Source organism: Macaca thibetana, chromosome 17, assembly GCF_024542745.1.
Source record: "Macaca thibetana thibetana isolate TM-01 chromosome 17, ASM2454274v1, whole genome shotgun sequence".
NCBI classification, from domain to species: Eukaryota; Metazoa; Chordata; class Mammalia; order Primates; family Cercopithecidae; genus Macaca; species Macaca thibetana.
The window spans coordinates 1,582,710-1,602,834 of record NC_065594.1 but is presented as its reverse complement, the minus strand read 5'-3'; the positions used below and the strand labels follow the sequence as shown (position 1 = coordinate 1,602,834).

The 20,125-nt window shown below is 40.6% G+C and overlaps 1 protein-coding gene across 6 annotated transcripts in view; it reads right to left on the bottom strand.

Moving 5' to 3' along the window:
* Positions 1-4,898: 4,898 nt before the first annotated feature.
* LOC126940531 (phosphatidylinositol 3,4,5-trisphosphate 3-phosphatase TPTE2-like) overlaps positions 4,899-20,125 on the bottom strand; it is a 38,052-nt gene continuing 22,825 nt past the window's right edge. Inside the window, exon 8 of one of the 6 annotated variants that reach the window (XM_050766504.1) lies at positions 4,899-7,009. In XM_050766504.1, coding sequence (XP_050622461.1) covers positions 6,853-7,009 — 157 coding nt within the window. In that variant the 3' untranslated portion in view covers positions 4,899-6,852. Of the gene's footprint in view, positions 7,014-17,144; positions 17,975-20,125 lie in introns of those variants that run through there. The other 5 variants (XM_050766508.1, XM_050766503.1, XM_050766505.1 and 2 more) reach the window with 5 other exon arrangements.

The window sequence follows — 20,125 nt, the reverse complement described above, 5'->3', positions numbered from 1 at the left end:
GAAAAAAAAAAAAGTCTAATTGCCGAAATCTGCAATCTGCATATAATATAATCCCGCTTACGAGTTTTACAGTGTCCATGCTGTGTACCTGTGTGTTCAAACTCAGCCTATTAATCAAGTATTAATTACACTATTGTAATGTTCTCATATCCACCTCCTGTTCCTTTTGCAGTGAGCTCCAGTGTTGCGGGTATCCACTTAAAACACCAGGCGATGCCCATCATCTCCACAGGAGGAGTTGGTCTTGCCGGTAAATCATGTTTCACAGTGAAAGTGATCTCATGGTACTCATGTAGTTTTTTGAATTTATTTATATGAGGCACAGTAGGTACATATTTATAAAATACCTGAGATATTTTGATAGAGGCATACAATCAATGCATAATAATTACATCAGGGTAAATGTATTCCTCACCTCAAACATCATTTCTTCGAGTTACAAAGCTTATGATTATACTGTTTTATGTTTACATGTACACTAAATTAATGTTGACTGTAGTCACCCTGTTGTGCTATCAAGTAGTAGATCTTACTCATTTTATCTAACTATATATTTGTTTTACCCATTAACCATCCTCACTTACCCCCAACCCCCACTACCCTTCCCAACCTCTGGTAACCTTCTTTCAATTCTCTGTGTTCATGAGTTTCATTGTTTTAATTTTTCGCTCCCACAAATGAGTGAGAAGTCTTTCTGTGCCTGGCTTATTTCCCTTGTGACATAATGACCTCTCGTTCCTTCATAGTTGTTGCAAATGCAGTATCTCATTCTTTTCTATGGTTGAATAGTGCTCCATTGTGTGTATGTGTGTGTGTGTGTGTATTTTGTGTGTGTGTGTGTGTGTGTGTATATATATATATATATATAATCTTCTTTATCTATTTGCCTGTTGATGGTCACATAGCTGGCTTCCAAATCTTGGCTATTGTGAATAGTGCTGCAGTAAACTTGGAAGTACCAATTATCTCTTACTGGTTTCCATTCTTTTGGATAAATACCCAAATGCTCTCTTTAACATCTTTCCACACTGGATCCATCATATAATTGTGCATAATAGCAGCTGGAACTGACAGATATATAGAAATAATGCTGCTTTTCTCAAACTGCTGAGCCACCTCTTCACAATACTTGGCTATAGCATCTGCCTCTCCTGATGGGGTACAGGAGCAAAGACTGTTAAAGGCGGATTGCTGGATCATACGGCAGTTTTTTTAGTTTTTTGAGGAAGCTCCATGCTGTTCTCCATAGCGGTTTTACTAATCTACATTCCCAACAACAGTGTATGAGGGTTCCCTCTTCTCTGTATCCTTGCCAGCGTTTGTTGTTGCTTGTCTTTTGTATCAAAGCCCTTTCTAGTGGGGTGAGATGTTATCTCATTGTAGTTTTGATTTGCATTTCCTTGATGATCAATGATGTTGAGCACCTTTCTGTATACCTATTTGCCATTTGTATGCCACTGTGTGCCTGTTTGCCATTTCTTCTTTTGAGAAATGTCTATTGAGATATTTTGCCCATTTTAAAATCAGATTATTAGATTTTTTTTCCTATTGAGTGGTTTGATCTCCTTATATATTCTGGTTATTAATCTCTTGTCAGATGGATAGTTTGCAAATATTTTCTCCCATTCTGTGGGTTATCTCCTGACTTTGTTGGTTGTCTCCTTTGCTGTGTAGAAGCTTTTGAGTTTGACATGATCCTATTTGTCTATTTTTGCTCTGGTTGCTTGTGCTTCAGGGGTATTACTCAAGAAATCTTTGCTCAGACCAATGTTCTGAAGTTTCCCAAATGTTCTCTTTCAGTAGATTCATAGTTTGACATCTTAGATTTAGGTCTGTGATGCATTTGATTTTTGTGTGTGATGAGAGACAGGGGTCTAGTTTCATCTTCTAAACATGGATATCCAGTTTTCACAGCCCCATTAATTGAAAATACTGTCTTGTCACCAATGTATGTTCTTGGTATTTTTGTTGAGGTGAGTTCCCTGTAGATGTATGAATTTATTTCTGGCCTCTCTATTCTGTTGTACTGGTCCATGTGTCTTTTTTTATGCCAGTTACCATGTTGCTTTGGTTACCCATAGCTCTGTAGTATAATTTTAAGTCAGGTTATGTAATTCCTTCAGTTTTGTTCTGCTCAGAATGACTTTGGCTGTTCTGGGTGTTTTCTGATTCCATCAGAAAATTTTAGGATTATTATTTCTATTTCTGTGAAGATATCATTGGTATGTTGATAGGGACTTCATTGACTGTGGATTGCTTTGGGTAGGATGGACATTTTAACAATATGGATTCTTGCAATCTATGAAAATGGAGTATCTTCAATTTTGTCTCCTATTCCATTTCTTGAATCAATGTTTTATAGTTCTCACTGTAGAGGTCTTTCACTTCTTAGGTGAAGTGTATTCCTACATATCTTATTTTGTTTGAGCTATTGTAAATGACAATAGTTTGTGATTTCTTTTTCAGATTGTTCAATGTTGGTATATACAAAGGTTACTGATTTTGTATGTTTATTTTTTTATCCTGCAACTTTACTGAATTTGTTTATCAGTTCTTAGGGGGAGTGTTTAGGTTTTCCAAATATAAAATTATATCATCTTCAAACACGGGTAATTTTACTTTTTCCTTTCCAAATAGATCCCCTTTGTTTCTTTCTCTTGTCTGAATGCTCTAGCTAGGACTTCTTGTATTTTTCATCATGTTTAGTTTAATAGTGTAAATCATAGAACCCAAAGAAAGTACCACTAGTGATGCATAAAGTGCTTCCAAGAAGGAGAGAAATAACATTATAAGAAAAAGCTGATTTGCTTGATATGTACCACAGTTTGAGATCTGTATCTTTGCCTGCATTTTCAGACAGATGATTCATCTCAGAAACACATGAAGTAAACTTACGGTATTGATAAATTCAGTGCAGTACTGTAAATATACTTTATATCTTCCTTATAATTTTCTTAACATTTCCTTTTCTCTAGCTTACTTTTGTAAGGGTAACAGTAAGCAGTCTATCATGAAAAGTATTTGATTTTTAATCTAAGTAAAATGTATGTATTATGAAAGTATTTGTGACTGGGGTATAACGAACTAATAAAATCTATTACACATAGGAAATATGTAGGAGAAGAGCTTTTGGAAGAAAAGAAAATAATAATTGTAGTTTCTTAGTTCAAGTCATGTAAAACTCTACATTTTACATAGCGCTAATGAAAGATAAGATTCCTCCAATAAAGGCTTCTCCCTTTATCTGATACTGAGTTATCCTACAAGGCCTGTCTGATGATGCTATTGTCATTTACTAATTTTATAAAGCCTATCTATGAGGTTTTTGTCACAGAAACGGTATGGAAAACTGTCTCTCAAACTATTCCTAAACCTGTTAGGAAAATATGTCTTTATACCTAAAATCTGTGAAGGTATTGGATATCATATCATCATCACCACAAAGTATCTACTATTTCAGTACAGCAATATTAATTGTATTTTTATCAGATTAATCCAAACCACATAACACATATATGTTCTCTATTATCTAAACTTAAAATAAGGAATTTTATTTATGGAGTTTTTTTAATTTAAGCAATTCTCAAGTTCGATCTAGCCTCTGAAATTTTTATATGAAAGACTTAATAAATGATGTATCATTCTCAAAATAATGTCTTTTGTTTAACTTAAACATTACAAATAATATTTTAAATATTACAGATGCAGCAGGAGTTGCAAGACAGTACAACTACAGAGATACAAAAAGGTATGTTACCAATGTTTATTAATTAAATTAAATTCATTGATTTCTGAAATAAACTATAAATAGTAAATGGCATCCCTTTCTATTGTTTGGTTTATAGATAATATGTTAAATATTTTTTCATACATACCACTAATGAAAGATGTGAAAGCATTAACATTTATAATGAAAAGTATACTTAACCCGTCGTTAATTCATCATGTTCCATAGCTTCAGAGAAATCTCAAGAAGTCTGTGTATCTTTTTTCCTCTGGCTCTACATTTTCTTCACTTCTGCCATCCCTATGGACCTGCCAGCCAGCAGACTGAAACTGTTCTCAGAAAACAAAGGAATCATCGACTTCCTGGGTTTATGGTGGTGATTTAAGGCCAAGAGACAGACTCCAGGCTCATCTAGTAACACTCAGGCTACTCCAGTTCAAAGGCAGCCACATGACAGGTGACATTTTAAATCTCCAGTCATTTACTTTGTCATTGGTTTACTTTTGCCCCCAGGAAAGGTTCCAGATTCCCAGCATGGAGTAAAAACATCCAAATCAGTTTGGCTCCTATCAAGTTATTCAGCCTCATCTCTCATCACTTGCCATACTCTGCCCCTTCGCTCTAGCATCTCACCAAAGTTGGCTACGCAGAACACAGGGAACTTCCTCAGCTCCAGCTCTCTGTATGTGTTCTTCCCGCCATCAGAAAAATAAACTAATCTCTAAGAAGAGATTCAGGTCTCCTAATTTTTTATCGTCTCCTATCTTGCTCGTTCTTTTATCTCCCTTTTATATTCTTCAAATTGTTTAACTTCCCACCATATTTCTTTTCATATGACTTCTGAGATTTACTATTACTTTCTCCAACTTCTTTTTAAGCTTCTGAAATTTTTCATGTTTCTTCTGCATTGTTTTCATAGATAATGACTCTTGGTGAAGAATTTGATTTTAGAAAAGTGAGCAGTATGGTGGTTTTAAAATACATCTACTAATTGGTTGACATATTTCTCCCTTGAATTTCCCTCTGTTGAATATGAGCTGGCCTTAGTAACTAGCTTCTGGTGAATATAATACAATGGAATTATATTATATTATATATAGAAGTTATATATATAATTATATATAATATTATATATATTATATATAGAAGTGCGGTGTCACTTCTAAAGATTAGGCTAGAAAATGTAATACAGCTTCCAGCTTACTTTCTCTCTTTATAGAAGCTTGTCCTTAGAATACAGCCACCATATATCCTGAGGAAGCCCAAGCCACATGGTGAATCCTTATGTAGCTATTCCAGCTGACAGTCCCAGCTAAAGTCTCAGCCAAAAGCCAGCTTCAGCTGCCACAAATGTGAGTAAAAAAACCCTTAGATAATTCTAGTCCTCAGCTTCAAGTGACCATAGCTATTGCCAAGGGAAGAGAAATGAGCTGGCCCCATGGAGCCTTGCCTAGAACTGCAGGTTCAGAACAAAGTAAGTGTTGTTTTGAGACACTGAATTTTGAGGTGGCTTATTATAAGGCAATAGATAACAGATACAAATACTAAATACGGGTTGCTTCCATGAAAAAAATCAATAATAATAAGTACTGAAACAAGTAGGATAGCTTTGTGCCAGCAGGTAGTCAGAGGCTGAAAAAAAGAACCTGGAGAAGAACAAGAATGAAATCCAAAGAGCTTCAAAGAGACTGTAAGTAGAAGCTTGGTGGCCCTTGAGCAGAAACCTTACATGCCATATGGAAAGTAGGTGATACACTTAAAGTGCTGAAAGAAAAAGGCTGTGAGCCTAGAATATAATACCCAGCAAAGCTACTCTTCAAAAAGGAATGGGAAATAAAGTTTTCTCAGACAAGCAAGAACCAAGGGAATTCACGTGTAGGCCAGCCCTGGAAGAAATGAGGGTCCTAAATCTGAAAAACGAAGAGACAATATCTACCATTATGAAAATACACAAAAGTCTAAAACTGACTGGTAGAACAGATACACAATTGAAAAAGAGACAAGAATCCAATGTTACCACTACAGAAAACCATTAACTCATATAGATAAACAATACAAAGTGAGAAAGGACCAAAAGATACACAAAACAAACATTAAACAATTAACAAAGTGACAGGAGTAACTCTTTAGCCATCAATACAACATTGAGTGTAAATGGCTTAAATTCTCCAATTAAAAGATACAGCCTGGACGAGTGAATCAAAAAACAAGACCCAAGAAACTCACTTCACCTGAGTGCCAACAGAAAACTCACTTCACCTGTAAAGACACACACACAGACACACACAAAGTTAAGGGATGGAAAAAATATTCAATACAAATTGAAACCTTTTGAAAGCATGCAGTAGTAACTGTACCTACACCAGGCAAAATGGACTTTAAGTCATAAAAACATAAAAAGAGACAAAGAAGATCATTATATAATGAAAAAGCGATCCATTCAGCATGAGGATATAAAAATTATAAATACACCCAACACTTGAGCACCCAGATCAATAAGGAAAATGTCATTATAGCTAAAGAGAAAGGCATACCCTAATGCAATAGTCACTGGATCCTTCAACAGCCCATGTTTAGAAGGGAACAGCACATCTAAAGAGAAGATTAACAAAGAAACATCAGACATAACCTGCTCTATAGACCAAATGAACCTAAGAGAAATACACAGAACATTTCTTCAAACAACTGCAGAATACACATCCTTCTTATGAGCACATAGGACATTCTCTATGACGGACCATATGTTAGGCCATAGTAAAGTGCTCTATAAATTTTAAAACCTCAACATCATATAGAGTATCTTCTCTGACCACAAGAGAATTATAGGTATCAATAACAAGAGAAACTTTAGAAACTATACAGTTACATGGAAATTAAACATGCTCATGAATGAATACTGGGTCAATGGAGAAATAAGAAAATAAAAAAATGTCTTCAATGAAAGCAAATAAAAATGAAACACAAAATACCAAAATCTATGGCATACAGCAAGAGTAGTGTTAAGAGGAAAATTTATATCAACAAACACCTATATCAAAAAGCTAGAAAGGCTTCAAATAAACACAGATCACCTGAGGTCAGGAGTTCGAGACCAGCCTGACCAACATGGAGAAACCCTGTCTCTACTAAAAATACAAAATTAGCCGGGCGTGGTGGCACATGACTGTAATGCCAGCTACTTGGGAGGCTGAGGCAGGACAATCACTTGAACATGGGAGGCGGACATTGCAGTGAGCCGAGATCATGCCATTGTACTCCAGCCTGAGCAACAGGAACGAAACTCTGTCTCAAAAAAAAGAACAAAGTGAAGTCAAAATTTGTAGAAGGAAAGACATAGTAAACATAAGAGCAGAACTCAATGAAATAGAGGCAAACAAAAAATACAAAGGCTGAACAGTTTTTCAAAAGATAAAGAAAACTGGTAAACTGCTACTTATACTAAACATACTAAACAAGAAAAACAGAGAAGAGATCCAAGTAAATAAAACCATAAACAAAACAGGAGATTTTGCAACTGATACCACAGAAGTAGAAATGATTATTAGGGACATTTATGAAAAACTATATGACAACCAATTGGAAAACCTAGAGGAAACTGATAAATTCCTCGACACATGTAACTTACAGGATTTCACAAGGAAAATCTAGAAGACCTGGACAGAGCAGTAACAGGTAACAAGCTTGAACCAGTAATAAGTTCACAAAAAAGTCCCAAACCAATATCTTTACCACCAAATTCTAATTATTTACATTAAAACTAATACCAATTCTTCTCAAACTATTCCAAAAAAAAAAAAAAAAGGAAAAAAGAAAACTACAGGCCAATATCCCTGGTGAACATAGATGCAAAAACCCTCCACAAAATACTAGCAAACCGAATCCAATAGCACAAAAAAATTAATACACCACGATAAGTTGGGACTTACTTCTTCCTGGGATATAAGGATGGCTCAATATATTCAAATTAATACATCTGCTAAATCTCATTTACAGAATAAAGGGGAAAACACACAGAAGTATCTCGACAAATGCAGAAAAGCATGTGATAAGATTCAACATACTTTCATGAGAAAAACTCTCACAAATCAGGCATACAAGGAACATCCCTCAACATAATAAAGGTCACGTATGACAAAGCCACAACGTACATCATACTGAATAGGGAAAAGCTGAAAGCCTTTCTTCTAAGAACTGGAACAAGACAAGGATACCCACTTTCATCATTCGTATGCAACACAGTACTAGAAGTCCTAGCCAGAGCAAGTGGGCGAGAGAAATAAAGGGCATCCACATTGGGAAAAAAGTCAAATGGTCCCTCTTCGTAGATGACCTCATCTTACAGAAAAATAAACCTAAAGACTCTATCAAAAGAGATTTAAAACAGATACACAGATTAGCAAAGTTGCAGGATACTAAATCAGCATACAAAAATCAAGTGTTTCTATACACCAATAATGAACTAGCCAACAACTATCAAGAAAGCACTCCCACTTAAAATAGCAACAAAAGATCAAATATCTAGTAATAAATTTAACCAAGGAGGAGAAAGACCTCTACAGGGAACACTAAACAATACTAATAAAAGGAATTGGAAAAGATACAAACAAATGGACAGACATCCCATGGCCATGAATTGGAAGAAATCATATTGTTAAAATAACCATACAACCCAAAGCAATCTACAGATTAAATGCAACCCTTATCAGAATAATGTTGTTTTTCTCAGAAATGGAAAAAACAATCCTAAAATTTGTATGGAACCTAAAAATGATTCCGAATAGCCAAACCGCTCCTGAGCAAAAAGAAAGAAGCTGAAGAAATCACATTACCTGACTTCGAAATATATTAGGAGGCCACATACTCAAAACAGCAGTGTTGATATGCAAACAGATACATCAGTGAAACAGAACTGAAAACTGAGAAATAAATCCACGTATTTACAGCCAACTGATTTTCAACAAAGGCGCCAAGAAGATACACTTGGGAAAGAACACTGTTTTCAATAAATGGTGCTGGGAAAACTGGATATCCAGAATAATGAAACTGGGTTCTTACCTCTCACCATATATAAAATGCACTCTGAATGGGTGCATTCAACATTATAAAATTACTAGAAGAAAACTCAGGATAAATGCTTCAGAACATTGGTCTTGGCAATGATTTTATGGCTAAGACTTCAAAAGCATAGGCAAAACTTCCCAAATAGACCACTGAGACTATAGTGAAAAACCTGCAAACAAAGGAAACAACCAACGGAGTGAAGAGGCAATCTGAAGAACAGGTGTAAGTATTTTCAAATGAGTCATCTAACAAGGGACTAACATCCAGAATATGCAAGAATCTCAAACAGCAACAAAAAACAAATAATCTAATTAAAGATTAAATCAAAGATCTGAAGGACATTTGTCAAAAGAACATGCACAGATGGCTAACAAATGGATGAAAAAATATTCAACATCACTAATTGTCAGGGAAATGCAAATCAAAATCACTATGAGATACCATCTCACATGTGTCAGAATAGCTATCATTGAAAAGTAAAAAAATAACAGGTTCTGGTGAGGCTACAGAAAAAAAGGGAATGCTTACACACTACTTGTGAGAATATAAGTTTAGCCACAATGAAAACCAGTCTGGTGATTTCTCGTAGAACTTAGAACTACCATTTGACCCAGCAATCTCATTACTAGGTATATACCCAAAAGAAAATAAATTGTTCTACCATAAAGACACATGTATGTTCCTCGCAGCACTATTCACAGCAGCAAAGACACAAAATCAATCTAAATGCCCATCAATGGCAGAGTGGATAAAGAAAATGTGGTACCATGAAACCCTTTGCAGCCATTACGAACAATGAGATAATGCTCTTCACAGCAACATGGATGGAGATGGAGGCCATTATTCTCAGTGAACTAACACAGGAGAAGAAAACCAAACATCGCATGTTCTCACCTCTAAGTGGGAGCTAAACACTGAGTACACATGGTCAAAAAGAAAGGAACAACAGACACTGGGGCCTACTTGAGGCTGGAGGCTGAGATGAGGGTAAGGATTGAAAACCTACCTATTAAATTCTATGCTTATTACCTAGGTGACAAAATAATCTGTACATCAAATCCCTCAGCACAGAATTTATCTGTAGAACCAACCTGCACATGTACCACTGAAAGGAAAATAAGAGATAAAAGATTATATTTTAAAAAGAGGCCCCAGGAGCCTAGCTCCCCAGGTATATTTTATCCAGGTGGTCTTCACGTCTGTCTGTAGGTTTGTGTAGATTTGGCTACAAATGGCCAGAGCAGGCTTACTCAAGAATGGGTAGACATCAGCATCTGTGCCCATTTTTCTGACCCTAAAGGCCCCAGTAACCCTCAGTACAGATCTCCATGGCCTGGCTGTCCTACCTTCCCAGCATCAAGTTCTGTCTCCCACACGTGCAATGTCCCCAACATACCCCGAGGACTCAGACCAAGCCTTGCTGCCTCTCCACTGTCTGCCCCACCATTGGTGTCCAATAGAAAATCACCTCTCCTGACTTACAGGTTCAGGATAGGTGGACAGCTTTCCCACCAAGGAATGTTAGCCCTTTGGCTTGGTCTGTTTGAAACTGCTGGCCTGCTCTTTGCCAGGGGAATGTGGTCACATAGAACTTGCCAGGAAGAACTCCAGCAGCCTTTCATTCTCACTTCAGTTACAGGAGGGGACCCAAAGCCCGGCCAGAAAGCTTGCAGAGCTCCAGACCTCAGGCCAGATGTTTGGCCTGTGGCCTCAGGGCTCTTTGTATCTCTAAGACTTTCATGTGCACAACACACATCCGTCGTGCTGAAGCCACCCCACCACACAAGGTGGGCACTGGTTTTCACAATGGGATCGTCCATCCACCTGGACAGGCAGTGTCCCAACAGTCCGCTTTAGACATGGGGTATTAAAGTTTTGTAATTAGTATACAACTATAGTCTTAATTATTTCGGTTAATTACCACCTTTATTTAAAATAACTAAGTCTTGTTTTCTTCAGACACAGAGAAAACTCAAGACAGGAATCTAAGGCCTGCCTAGATGATATTTACAAGTACACACTTTAGATTACGTTATTGATGTTAAGATAACAAAACAAGTGCATATTAAAAATCAGCCAAAACCTTTGGACACTCTGCTGATATGTAAATCATTTGATAATGTATAAGAATAGGAAAAAATTGATGTAGCAGAAGCAGCCATCATCCCCCTAAGAACATAACTCCACTGACCTGGGAACCACACCCCCATGTGCCACAGTGGCTGCAGCAAGCACCATCCAAGGAGAGTCTGAGCTCAGACCCAACTAACTGTGCCCTCGCCTGATGGTTTTTCTCTACCCGTCCCAATAGCCAAAGATAAATGACATAAACTCTTGGGAGCTCCATGGCCCCACCCATCACCTGAGAAACCCGAGTACTTATCCTGGCCAATCCAGGGCAAGTTTACATCTCCCTTCTCCTGCCGCAGTTGGTGCTCTCTTGCAAGTGCCACCTGCCGGCTGAAGGCCAACCAACTCAAGCTATTACAGCAACTCCTCCCAGAAAAATCCTGCTCCAAAGAAGCTAACCAGAGGTGTGTCCACAAGGCAGCTTCACTCTTAGTATAACCAGCATTCAAGAAAGCCAGTGCACTAAACAAAACTACAACCAAGGACTCCCACAGAGTCCACTTCACTCCCCTGCCACCTCCACTGAAGCAGGTGCTGGTATCCACGGGTGGGAGACGCAAAGACAAATCACATCAAAGGACTGTTAGCAGACATCCCCAGTACCACCCTGGAGGCTGGTAGCACTGCTGGGTAGCTAGACCCAGAAAGGCAATAACAATCACTGAAGTCTGGCTCTCAAGAAGCTCCATCCCTAGAAAAAGGAGGAGAATACCACATCAAGGGATCACCTCGTGGGGAAAAAAAATCTGAACAACCGCCCTTGAGTTCCAGATCATTTCACTGAAACAGTCTACCCAAATAAAAAGAAATCAGAAAAGTAATTCTAGTAATATGATAAATCAAGTTTCTGTAACACCCCAAAAAGATCACACTAGCTCTCTAGCAATGGACACAAACCAAGACAAAATCTTTGAATTGCCTGAAAAAGAATTCAGAAAGTTAATTATTAAGCTACTAAAGGAGGCACCAGAGAAAGGTGAAAACCAACTTAAATTTTAAAAATAAGCTCTGAGGGGAAAAATGGCAGATGGGAAGCAGGACAGAGAGAGCAGTGTGTGGAGACTTGCATCAAGAATTTTTGCTCCAGAACTACTGCAGGAAGAATTCACAAAAGTCAAGAAAATCCACGGACCTTCTGAAGAAGTGGATTGCTCCCGCAGGTCCTGCAGGACCCGGGAAACAGCCCAAATACTGTGAATGCCCAAGCTGTGAAAGTGAGAAAGGGGGAGCATCTGCCCCTGAATGCATACCCTCACTGGGAAACCTGAAGGTCTAGATCATAGGAGAAGGATCCGATCTTACCTGAAGCTGAGTCAGTTTAGAGATCTGAGCAAAACACGGGTAGAGGAAGCAGCAGAAAAAGCCCTGTGGGCTCTCTGGGTCCCCTGGGAAGCTATTTCATACCTGTCTCACAGGAGTCCTAGGGGAGAGCTGCCAGTGGTACTGGGAAAAGACCACAGTGAGAGGGAAACCTCCAGCCGAATGTTGTAACAATTCCAACTGAATGTGAAGTCTCCTGGCCAAAACTTGGGGGAGGGCATGAATCCTGTGTGCAGACTCAACAGGTGGGGAAGCACGAAAGCCCTGCTTGCTTTTGCACCTGGGAGGCTGGAAGCCTGGGGCAAGTTCTCAGCCTTGCTCACCCCCTGCCTAGAAACAGACTTAGAGCTGTTGGTGGGGGTGCACAGTGGGAGTGAGACCGGCCTTTTGGGTTGTGTGGGAGCTGGGTGAGGCCTGTGACTGAGAGCTTTCCCCAACTTCCCTGATAACCTGCATGACACAGCAGAGGCAACCACAGTCCTCCTAGGTACATGTCCTTTGTCTTCATCTCCCAGAGCAGTTGCAGCAATACCTGCCCAAGGAGAGTCTGAGCCCAGACCTGCCTAGCCCTGCCCCGACCAGATGGTCCTTCCCTACCCACCCTGGTAGCTGAAGACAAAGGACATGTACTTGTGAGTTCTAGGGCCCCACCCAGTGTCTATTCTTACACTACCACAACTGTTGCTCTCTTGAAAACGTCACCTGGCAAGAGGCCAACCAGGACAAAAATAGTGCATTAAACAACCAAAACTAAGGACCCTCACAGAATCCATTTTACTCTCCTGCCACCTTCACCAGAGCAGGTGCTGGTGGTATCCATGGCTGAGAGACCTGCAGACGGTCCACATCACAGGACTCTGTGCAGGCACCCCCCAGTACCAGCGTAAGCATGGAACCTGGCAGCCCTGTTGGGTGGCTAGATCCAGAAGAGAGATAACCATCACTACAACTCGGCTCTCAGGAAGCCACATCCCTAGGAAAAAAGGGAGAGTACTACATCACAGGAATAGCCTGTGGGACAAAAGAATCTGAACAGCAGCCTTGAGCCCTAGATCTTCCCTCTGACATAGCCTACCCAAATGAGAAGGAAACAGATAAACAATTCTGGTAATATGACAAAATGAAGTTCTTTAACACCTCCAAAAAATCACACTAGTTCAACAGCAATGGATCCAAACCAAGAAGAAATCCCTGATTTACCTGAAAAACAATTCAGAAGTTCAGTTATTAAGCTAATTAAGGAGGCACCAGAAAAAGGTGAAGTCCAATTTAAGGATATCCAAAAAATACAAGAAACGAGGGGAGATATCTTCAGTGAAATAGATAGCATAAATAAAACAATCACAGCTTCAGGAAATAAAGGATGTACTTCGAGAAATGAAAAATGTTCTGAAAACTCTCAGCAATAGAATCAAGCAGAAGAATTTCAGAGCTCAAAGACAAAGTTATTGAATTAACCCAATCCAACAAAGACAATGAAAAAAGAATAAGAAAAAATGATCAAAGCCTCCAAGAAGTTTGGGATTATGTTAAGTAACCAAACCTAAGAATGATTGGCATTCCTGAGGAAGAACAGAAATCTACAAGTTTGGAAAACATATTTTGGGAAATAATCAAGGAACACTTCCCCAGCCTTGCTAGAGGCCTACACATTCAAATAAAATAATCTAAAAGGACATCTGGGAAATTCATCACAAAAAGATCATCACCTAGGCACATTGTTATCAGGTTATCTAAAGTCAAGATGAAGTTAATAATCCTAAGAGCTGTGAGGCAAAAGCGCCAGGTAACCTATAAAGAATATATCAGATTAACAGATTTCTCAGCAGAAACCCTACAAGCTAGAAGTCATTGGGGCCCTATCTTCACCTTACCAGCCAAAAATTTTGTATAAGGTGGACCAGATGGCTATTACCTTGCCATGTCTAAGTTGGATCAGATGGCTCTCACTTTGTAGCTTCATAAATGAAGGAAAGATACAGTCTTTTTCAGACAAACAAATGCTGAGAAAATTTGCCACTACCAAGCCAGCACTACAAGAACTGCAAAAGGAGCTCTAAATCTTGAAACAAATCCTGAAAATACATAAAAACAGAAACTCTTTAAAGCATAAATCTCCCAGGACGACCATAGACATGGCAAAGCAAGAGCCATCTGCTTGACCTTAGACATGGCTAGGCAAGAGCCATCTGCTTGACCTTAGACATGGCAAGGCAATAGCCCATTGTCTGAGTTCAACCAGATGGCTCTCGCCTTGCCATGTCTAAGGCTGACCAGATGGCTCTCACCTTGCCATGGCTAAGGTCGACCAGATGGCTTCTGTGTGCCTATGTCTAAGGTCAATCAGATGGCTCTTGCCTTGTTCTGTGTAAGGTCAACTAGACGGCTCTCACTTTTCCACGTCTCACAGGACCTATAAAAATATAACACTGAAAAAAAAACCATGGTATACAGGCAACAAATAGCATGATGAATGGAATAGTACCTCACATCTCAATATTAACGCTGAATGTTAATGGTCTAAATGCTCTGCTTAAAAGATATAGAATTGTAGAATGGATAAGAATTCACCAACCATCTGCCTGCTGCCTTCAAGAAACTCACCTAACACATAAGGACTCATGTAACTTACCGTAAAGGGGTGGAAAAAAACATTCCATACAAATGGACACCAAAAGTAACCAGGAGTATCTATTCTTACATCAGACAGAAAAAACTTGAAAGCAACAGCAGTTAAAAAAGATGAAGAGCCAGCACGCCCAAGATGGCCAAATAGGAACAGCTCCAGCCTCCAGCTCCCAGCGTGAGTGACACAGAAGATGGGTGATTTCTGCATTTTCAACCGAGGTACCGGGTTCATCTCACTGGGGCATGTTGTGTCGGACAGTTGGTGCTGGTCCGCGGGTGCAGCCCGACCAGCGAGAGCTGAAGCAGGGCAAGGCATCGCCTCACCTGGGAAGCGCAAGGGGGAAGGGAATTCCTTTTCCTAGCCAAAGGAAATTGAGACACACACACCTGGAAAATCGGGTAACTCCCACCCTAATACTGCGCTTTACCAAGGGTCTTAGCAAACGGCACATCAGGAGATTATATCCCACACCTGGCCCAGAGGGTCCCACGCCCACGAAGCCTCCCTCATTGCTAGCACAGGAGTCTGAGATCTAACTGCAAGGCAGCAGCGAGGCTGGGAGTGGGGTGCCCACCATTGCTGAGGCTTAAGTAGGTAAACAAAGCCGCCGGGAAGCCTGAATTGGGTGGAGCCCACCACAGCTCAAGGCGGCCAGCTTGCCTCTGTAGACTCCTCCTCTGGGGACAGGGCATAGCTGAACAAAAAGCAGCAGAAACCTCCTCGGCAAACTTAAATGCCCCTGTCTGATAGCTTTGAAGAGAGCAGTGGACCTCCCAGCATGGATTGAGATCTGAGAAGGGACAGACTGCCTGCTCAAGTGGGTCGCTGACCCCTGAGTACCCTAACTGGGAGACATCCCCCACTAGGTGCAGACCGACACCTCAAACCTCACACGACGGGGTACACCCCTGAGACGAAGCTTCCAGAGCAAGAATCAGACAGCAACACTCGCTGTTCAGCAATATTCTATCTTCTGCAGCCTCGGCTGCTAATACCCAGGCAAACAGGGTCTGGAGTGGACCTCAAGCAAACTCCAACAGACCTACAGCTGAAGGTCCTGACTGTTAGAAGGAAAACCAACAAACAGAAAGGACACCCACACCAAAACCCCATCAGTACGTCACCATCCTCAAAGACCAAAGGCAGATAAAACCACAAAGATGGGGAAAAAGCAGTGCAGAAAAGCTGGAAATTCAAACAATCAGAGCACATGTTTTGAACATGTATTGGGCCCTTCTATGTACGATCTCTGTGATCCCATCATTGCTGTTCATTTCTTCCAGCAGAGGAATGACACACTTCTCCCTTTAATTGCCAAATTATCTCCAATTCTGAATTAGTGGAATATAATTTAATATGATTTTACTGTAATTCAGAGTCATTCTCTGCCAGGTACTGCTGGGCTAGGATAAAATGAGATCTGAATTACATTAATTAATTTTTCCAAGAGAAGAGGTGACAGAATGTTTTCAGTGGGTGTGTAATTTAGATAACCTAGATGCAATAAGCTGAATAAAAGCATTTAATCCAGCACGTTCATATTTTAACTTGATCATCAGCAATAGGAGTTTGAAACCCTTTGCGCTGCAGGTCCTGCACAACTGAATTCAGTTCCTTATGCACAGCAGTGTTCGCTAGAGGTGCCTGGAGGTCTGAAGGTGTGCCCTTTTATAGGCAGGAATTCCACCAGGATGGGTATAGCTTGTTGTTTTAAAAGGCTTGGGACTGGATACGATTGCCCAAGGAGACAGCGTAGACAGCGAGGAGGGCTGAGCATGAATGGGATGAGCCACCGGCACAAAAACGGCAGGTAGGAAGGCAGTAAAGAAACGAGCAGGGCCCAAACCAGCAGACTGTGGCATGCCATGATGGAGACTGAAGACAAGCAAAACCACAGGCGACTGTAGTTTTGTTCCCTGTTGAAGGAGAGACAGTCTATTACGGAAGACCTGGACTTCAGTTCGGCTTAGGTTCCTTAGCAAAGGACAAAATGGGGAGAGAAGACAGGGAAGCAGGGAAGAAAAACTCACTCACTATGTGAGCCAAACATCGCATGCAGTTGTACCAACCAACTAAACATGGACAACGACAAAGAACTGTGGTTTCCGCTGCTCTCAAACCACTACTGAGATCACCAAGTTTTAAGCTTATTTCAAGATTATTTATAGGTGATTCCCTAATTGGGAAAGTCATTTTTGAATCTCTTCTCTTCTAAAATAGATCCAGAAAAATTAACAAACTTTATTCCAGTAAGAAAGTTTGGGATGTGCTGCTTCAGCCCCTGTCCTAAGGAAATTATCAAGCCTGGAGGGTGGGGTGCTATCAACTGCCTGCGCCCATGTTACCTTCTGACATCCAGAAGCTTCCCTGTACCAGATGGAGCCACCAACGTGGGGAGGAGAGTACAAAGAGCAGAGGATCGACAGAAACCACACCTGCAGGGAGCAAACACCGTCACACCCCACTGCTGTCCATGCAAACGCATTTACCTAGTTACTCTTACCATCTCCCTCAGTGTGTTGAATCTATTCTGGGGTTAGACAAGCTGCCAGACTTATCTGCTATGTTTAATAAAAACAATTTTGGCTTTCAATGGTAAAGGAAGAATCAGGGCTATTAAAATACTCAAGAGTGAGAAAGTTGAAAAAAGACGTAGATTGTGTTTGGCCTGTCTTCTCCCCACCGTAAGGGGTTGCCACTCAGCTAGAGGCCTCCTGGTTCGTGTGGGCCAGCCCTCAACACCTCAGTGACCAAACTAAATATAACCCTCACTAGGGCTTCCTGTACTTGGCAAGACCCAGGGGTAGACCTGGGCTACACCTGGGCTACCAAACAAAACCTTGTGTTCTTAGAGCATGGTAACAAGAAAAAGAGCTGTATTCCGCAGCAGTAGCATTTTTATTTTCACCTACCTGCAGCCATTACTGCATTGACCTCTGGAAATGTCACTTCAGCTGCTCTCGAGACAAAATACCATTTGCTATTTTTTTTTCTCTAGGCCCTGTCCCTGTGATGTTCAGCGGTGGATGGAGTTGGCGGGATTTGCCTGTGGCTTGCGGCAAACTCAGTGGATTGTATCAAATCCAGAGTTCAAGCTCTTTCCATGTCTGGAAAACAGGTAGGATTTATCAGAACCTTTATAAATGTTGTGAAAAATGAAGGTGAGTAAACACCTGTGTTTCCAGCATCTAGTATACATCTTAAAATCTGAGATAAGAACTTCTCTGTTTTGATTGTAAAAAGAAAGAGAACAGTAACACAGAAACTTCGTGTCCCAAATAGAGCATAGACACCTTATCTGTTACTCATAGTAATCCTCCCTTAAATTTGTGTAACATGTAAAGTTCTACAAGGTACTTATACCTCCCTTATCTAATTCAATCTTCATAACCACCCTGGGCAATACTAATACTATAAACCAGTCTCCAGCCTCAAGGTTGGTGCTCTTGCCACTGCCCAGGTGAAGCTGCAGAGCTGCGGCCCCCTCTCTCCATGGTTGCCTCTGTCTGGCCGTCTCAGGCCTCAGCTCTGCCCCATCTGCATCCTAAGAGCGAACCAAGCATGGAATTGGGGGGTGTTACCTGAGCATCAGTCAGTTTCGCCAGGAGACCTGGTACTTGTCTTTGTTTCTGTTGGTCTCTTTAGGGAAAGCTGGGGATGTGTCCTTCCAGGACTTGCTGGTTTTAGCGCTCTTGTCTGGCTTTGCCTGTGTAAATATACCTGTGCAATGCAGCTGCGCGGGTGTCCCCAGAAGAGGGATTGCTGGAGTCTTTGATTGCCCTTTTGTCTTCTAGGAATAATGGCCTTATATTCTGGAGTGACACCTACTATGATTCGAGCATTCCCTGCCAGTGGAGCACTCTTTTTGGCCTGCGAGTATAGCAGGAAGTCGATGATGAGCCAGTTGGATGCATACTGAAGTGTCCTGGAGGGCCTGAGCCAAGCACAGGTGTTTGAGGACTACAGTTCATCTCAGGGTTTCTTGAAGTACAAGACCAGCGTGAAGTTATTCTGATTTCTTGGGAATTTTGCTTTTCTGTCTTCCCTTATACCCTACATATTAAATTGTATGGAAGAACCTCTATTTTGCATCATATCATTTCTGCCCATAATTGTACTGAAATAGAGAAGTCACTGCTCTTTCCCTTGGTAAAATGGAGAGTGGTCAGCAGCCTTCTGCACCTAATTCAAAAGGCTGAGTATAGCTCTCTCAGGGCCTTTACATAAACCTCTACTTGCATATGCAATTTGGACAGTTATGTGTTGAGGGAAACACAGTTTGGTTCCATGTTTGTTTCAAATATTACCGGAAAAACCCAGAGGTGATCATTTCCTCATGAAGATGCTTGTAAATGGTTGCTTAACCCATTCTAGATGTAGGATCTGCTTAACGTGTGTACTATTCTAAGTGGTTGATTTTTTTTTTTTTTTTTTTTTTTAGTATGGAGTCTTGCTCTCTTGCCCAGGCTGGAGTGCAGTGGTGCAATCTCGGCTCACTGCAACCTCTGCCTCCTGGGTTCAAGCAATTCTCCCGCCTCAGTGTCCCGAATAAGTGGGATTACAGGGGTGTGCTACCACACCGAGCTAATTTTTGTATTTTTAGTACAGACGGGGGTTTCACCATGTTGGTCAGGCTGGCCTCGAACTCCTGACCTCGTGATCCACCTGCCTCGGCCTCCCAAAGTGCTGGGATTACAGGCGTGAGCCACCAAACCCGGCCAAATAAAACATATTTGTAACCAACAAAAATTAAGGACAAAGAAGGGCATTCCTTGTAGAATGATAAAGGCACAATTCAACCAGAAGACTTAGTCTAAATATGTGTGCACCCAACACTGGAGCACCCAAATTCATAAAACAAGCTTTTCCTGGCCTACAAAAAGATTCAGACACACAATAACAGCAGGAGACTTCAACAACCCACTGAAAGCAACTGACAGATCACTGAGGTCGAAAACTAACAAACTCTGTACTTACACTTGACAGTTGACCAATTGGACCTGATAGACATCTACAGAACACTTTGCCCAACAAACATTCTCATGTGCACACAGAACATATTCTAAGATCAACCACATTGTTGGCCATAAAGCAAGCTTCAATAAATTCAAAAAGTTTGAAATCATACCAGGCACACACTCTGACCACAGTGTGACAAAAGCAGAAATCAGTAACAAGAAGATTTCTCAAAACTACATAAATACATGGAAATTATATAATTTGCTCCTGAATAACTCCGGGGTGAAAATCTGAATTGC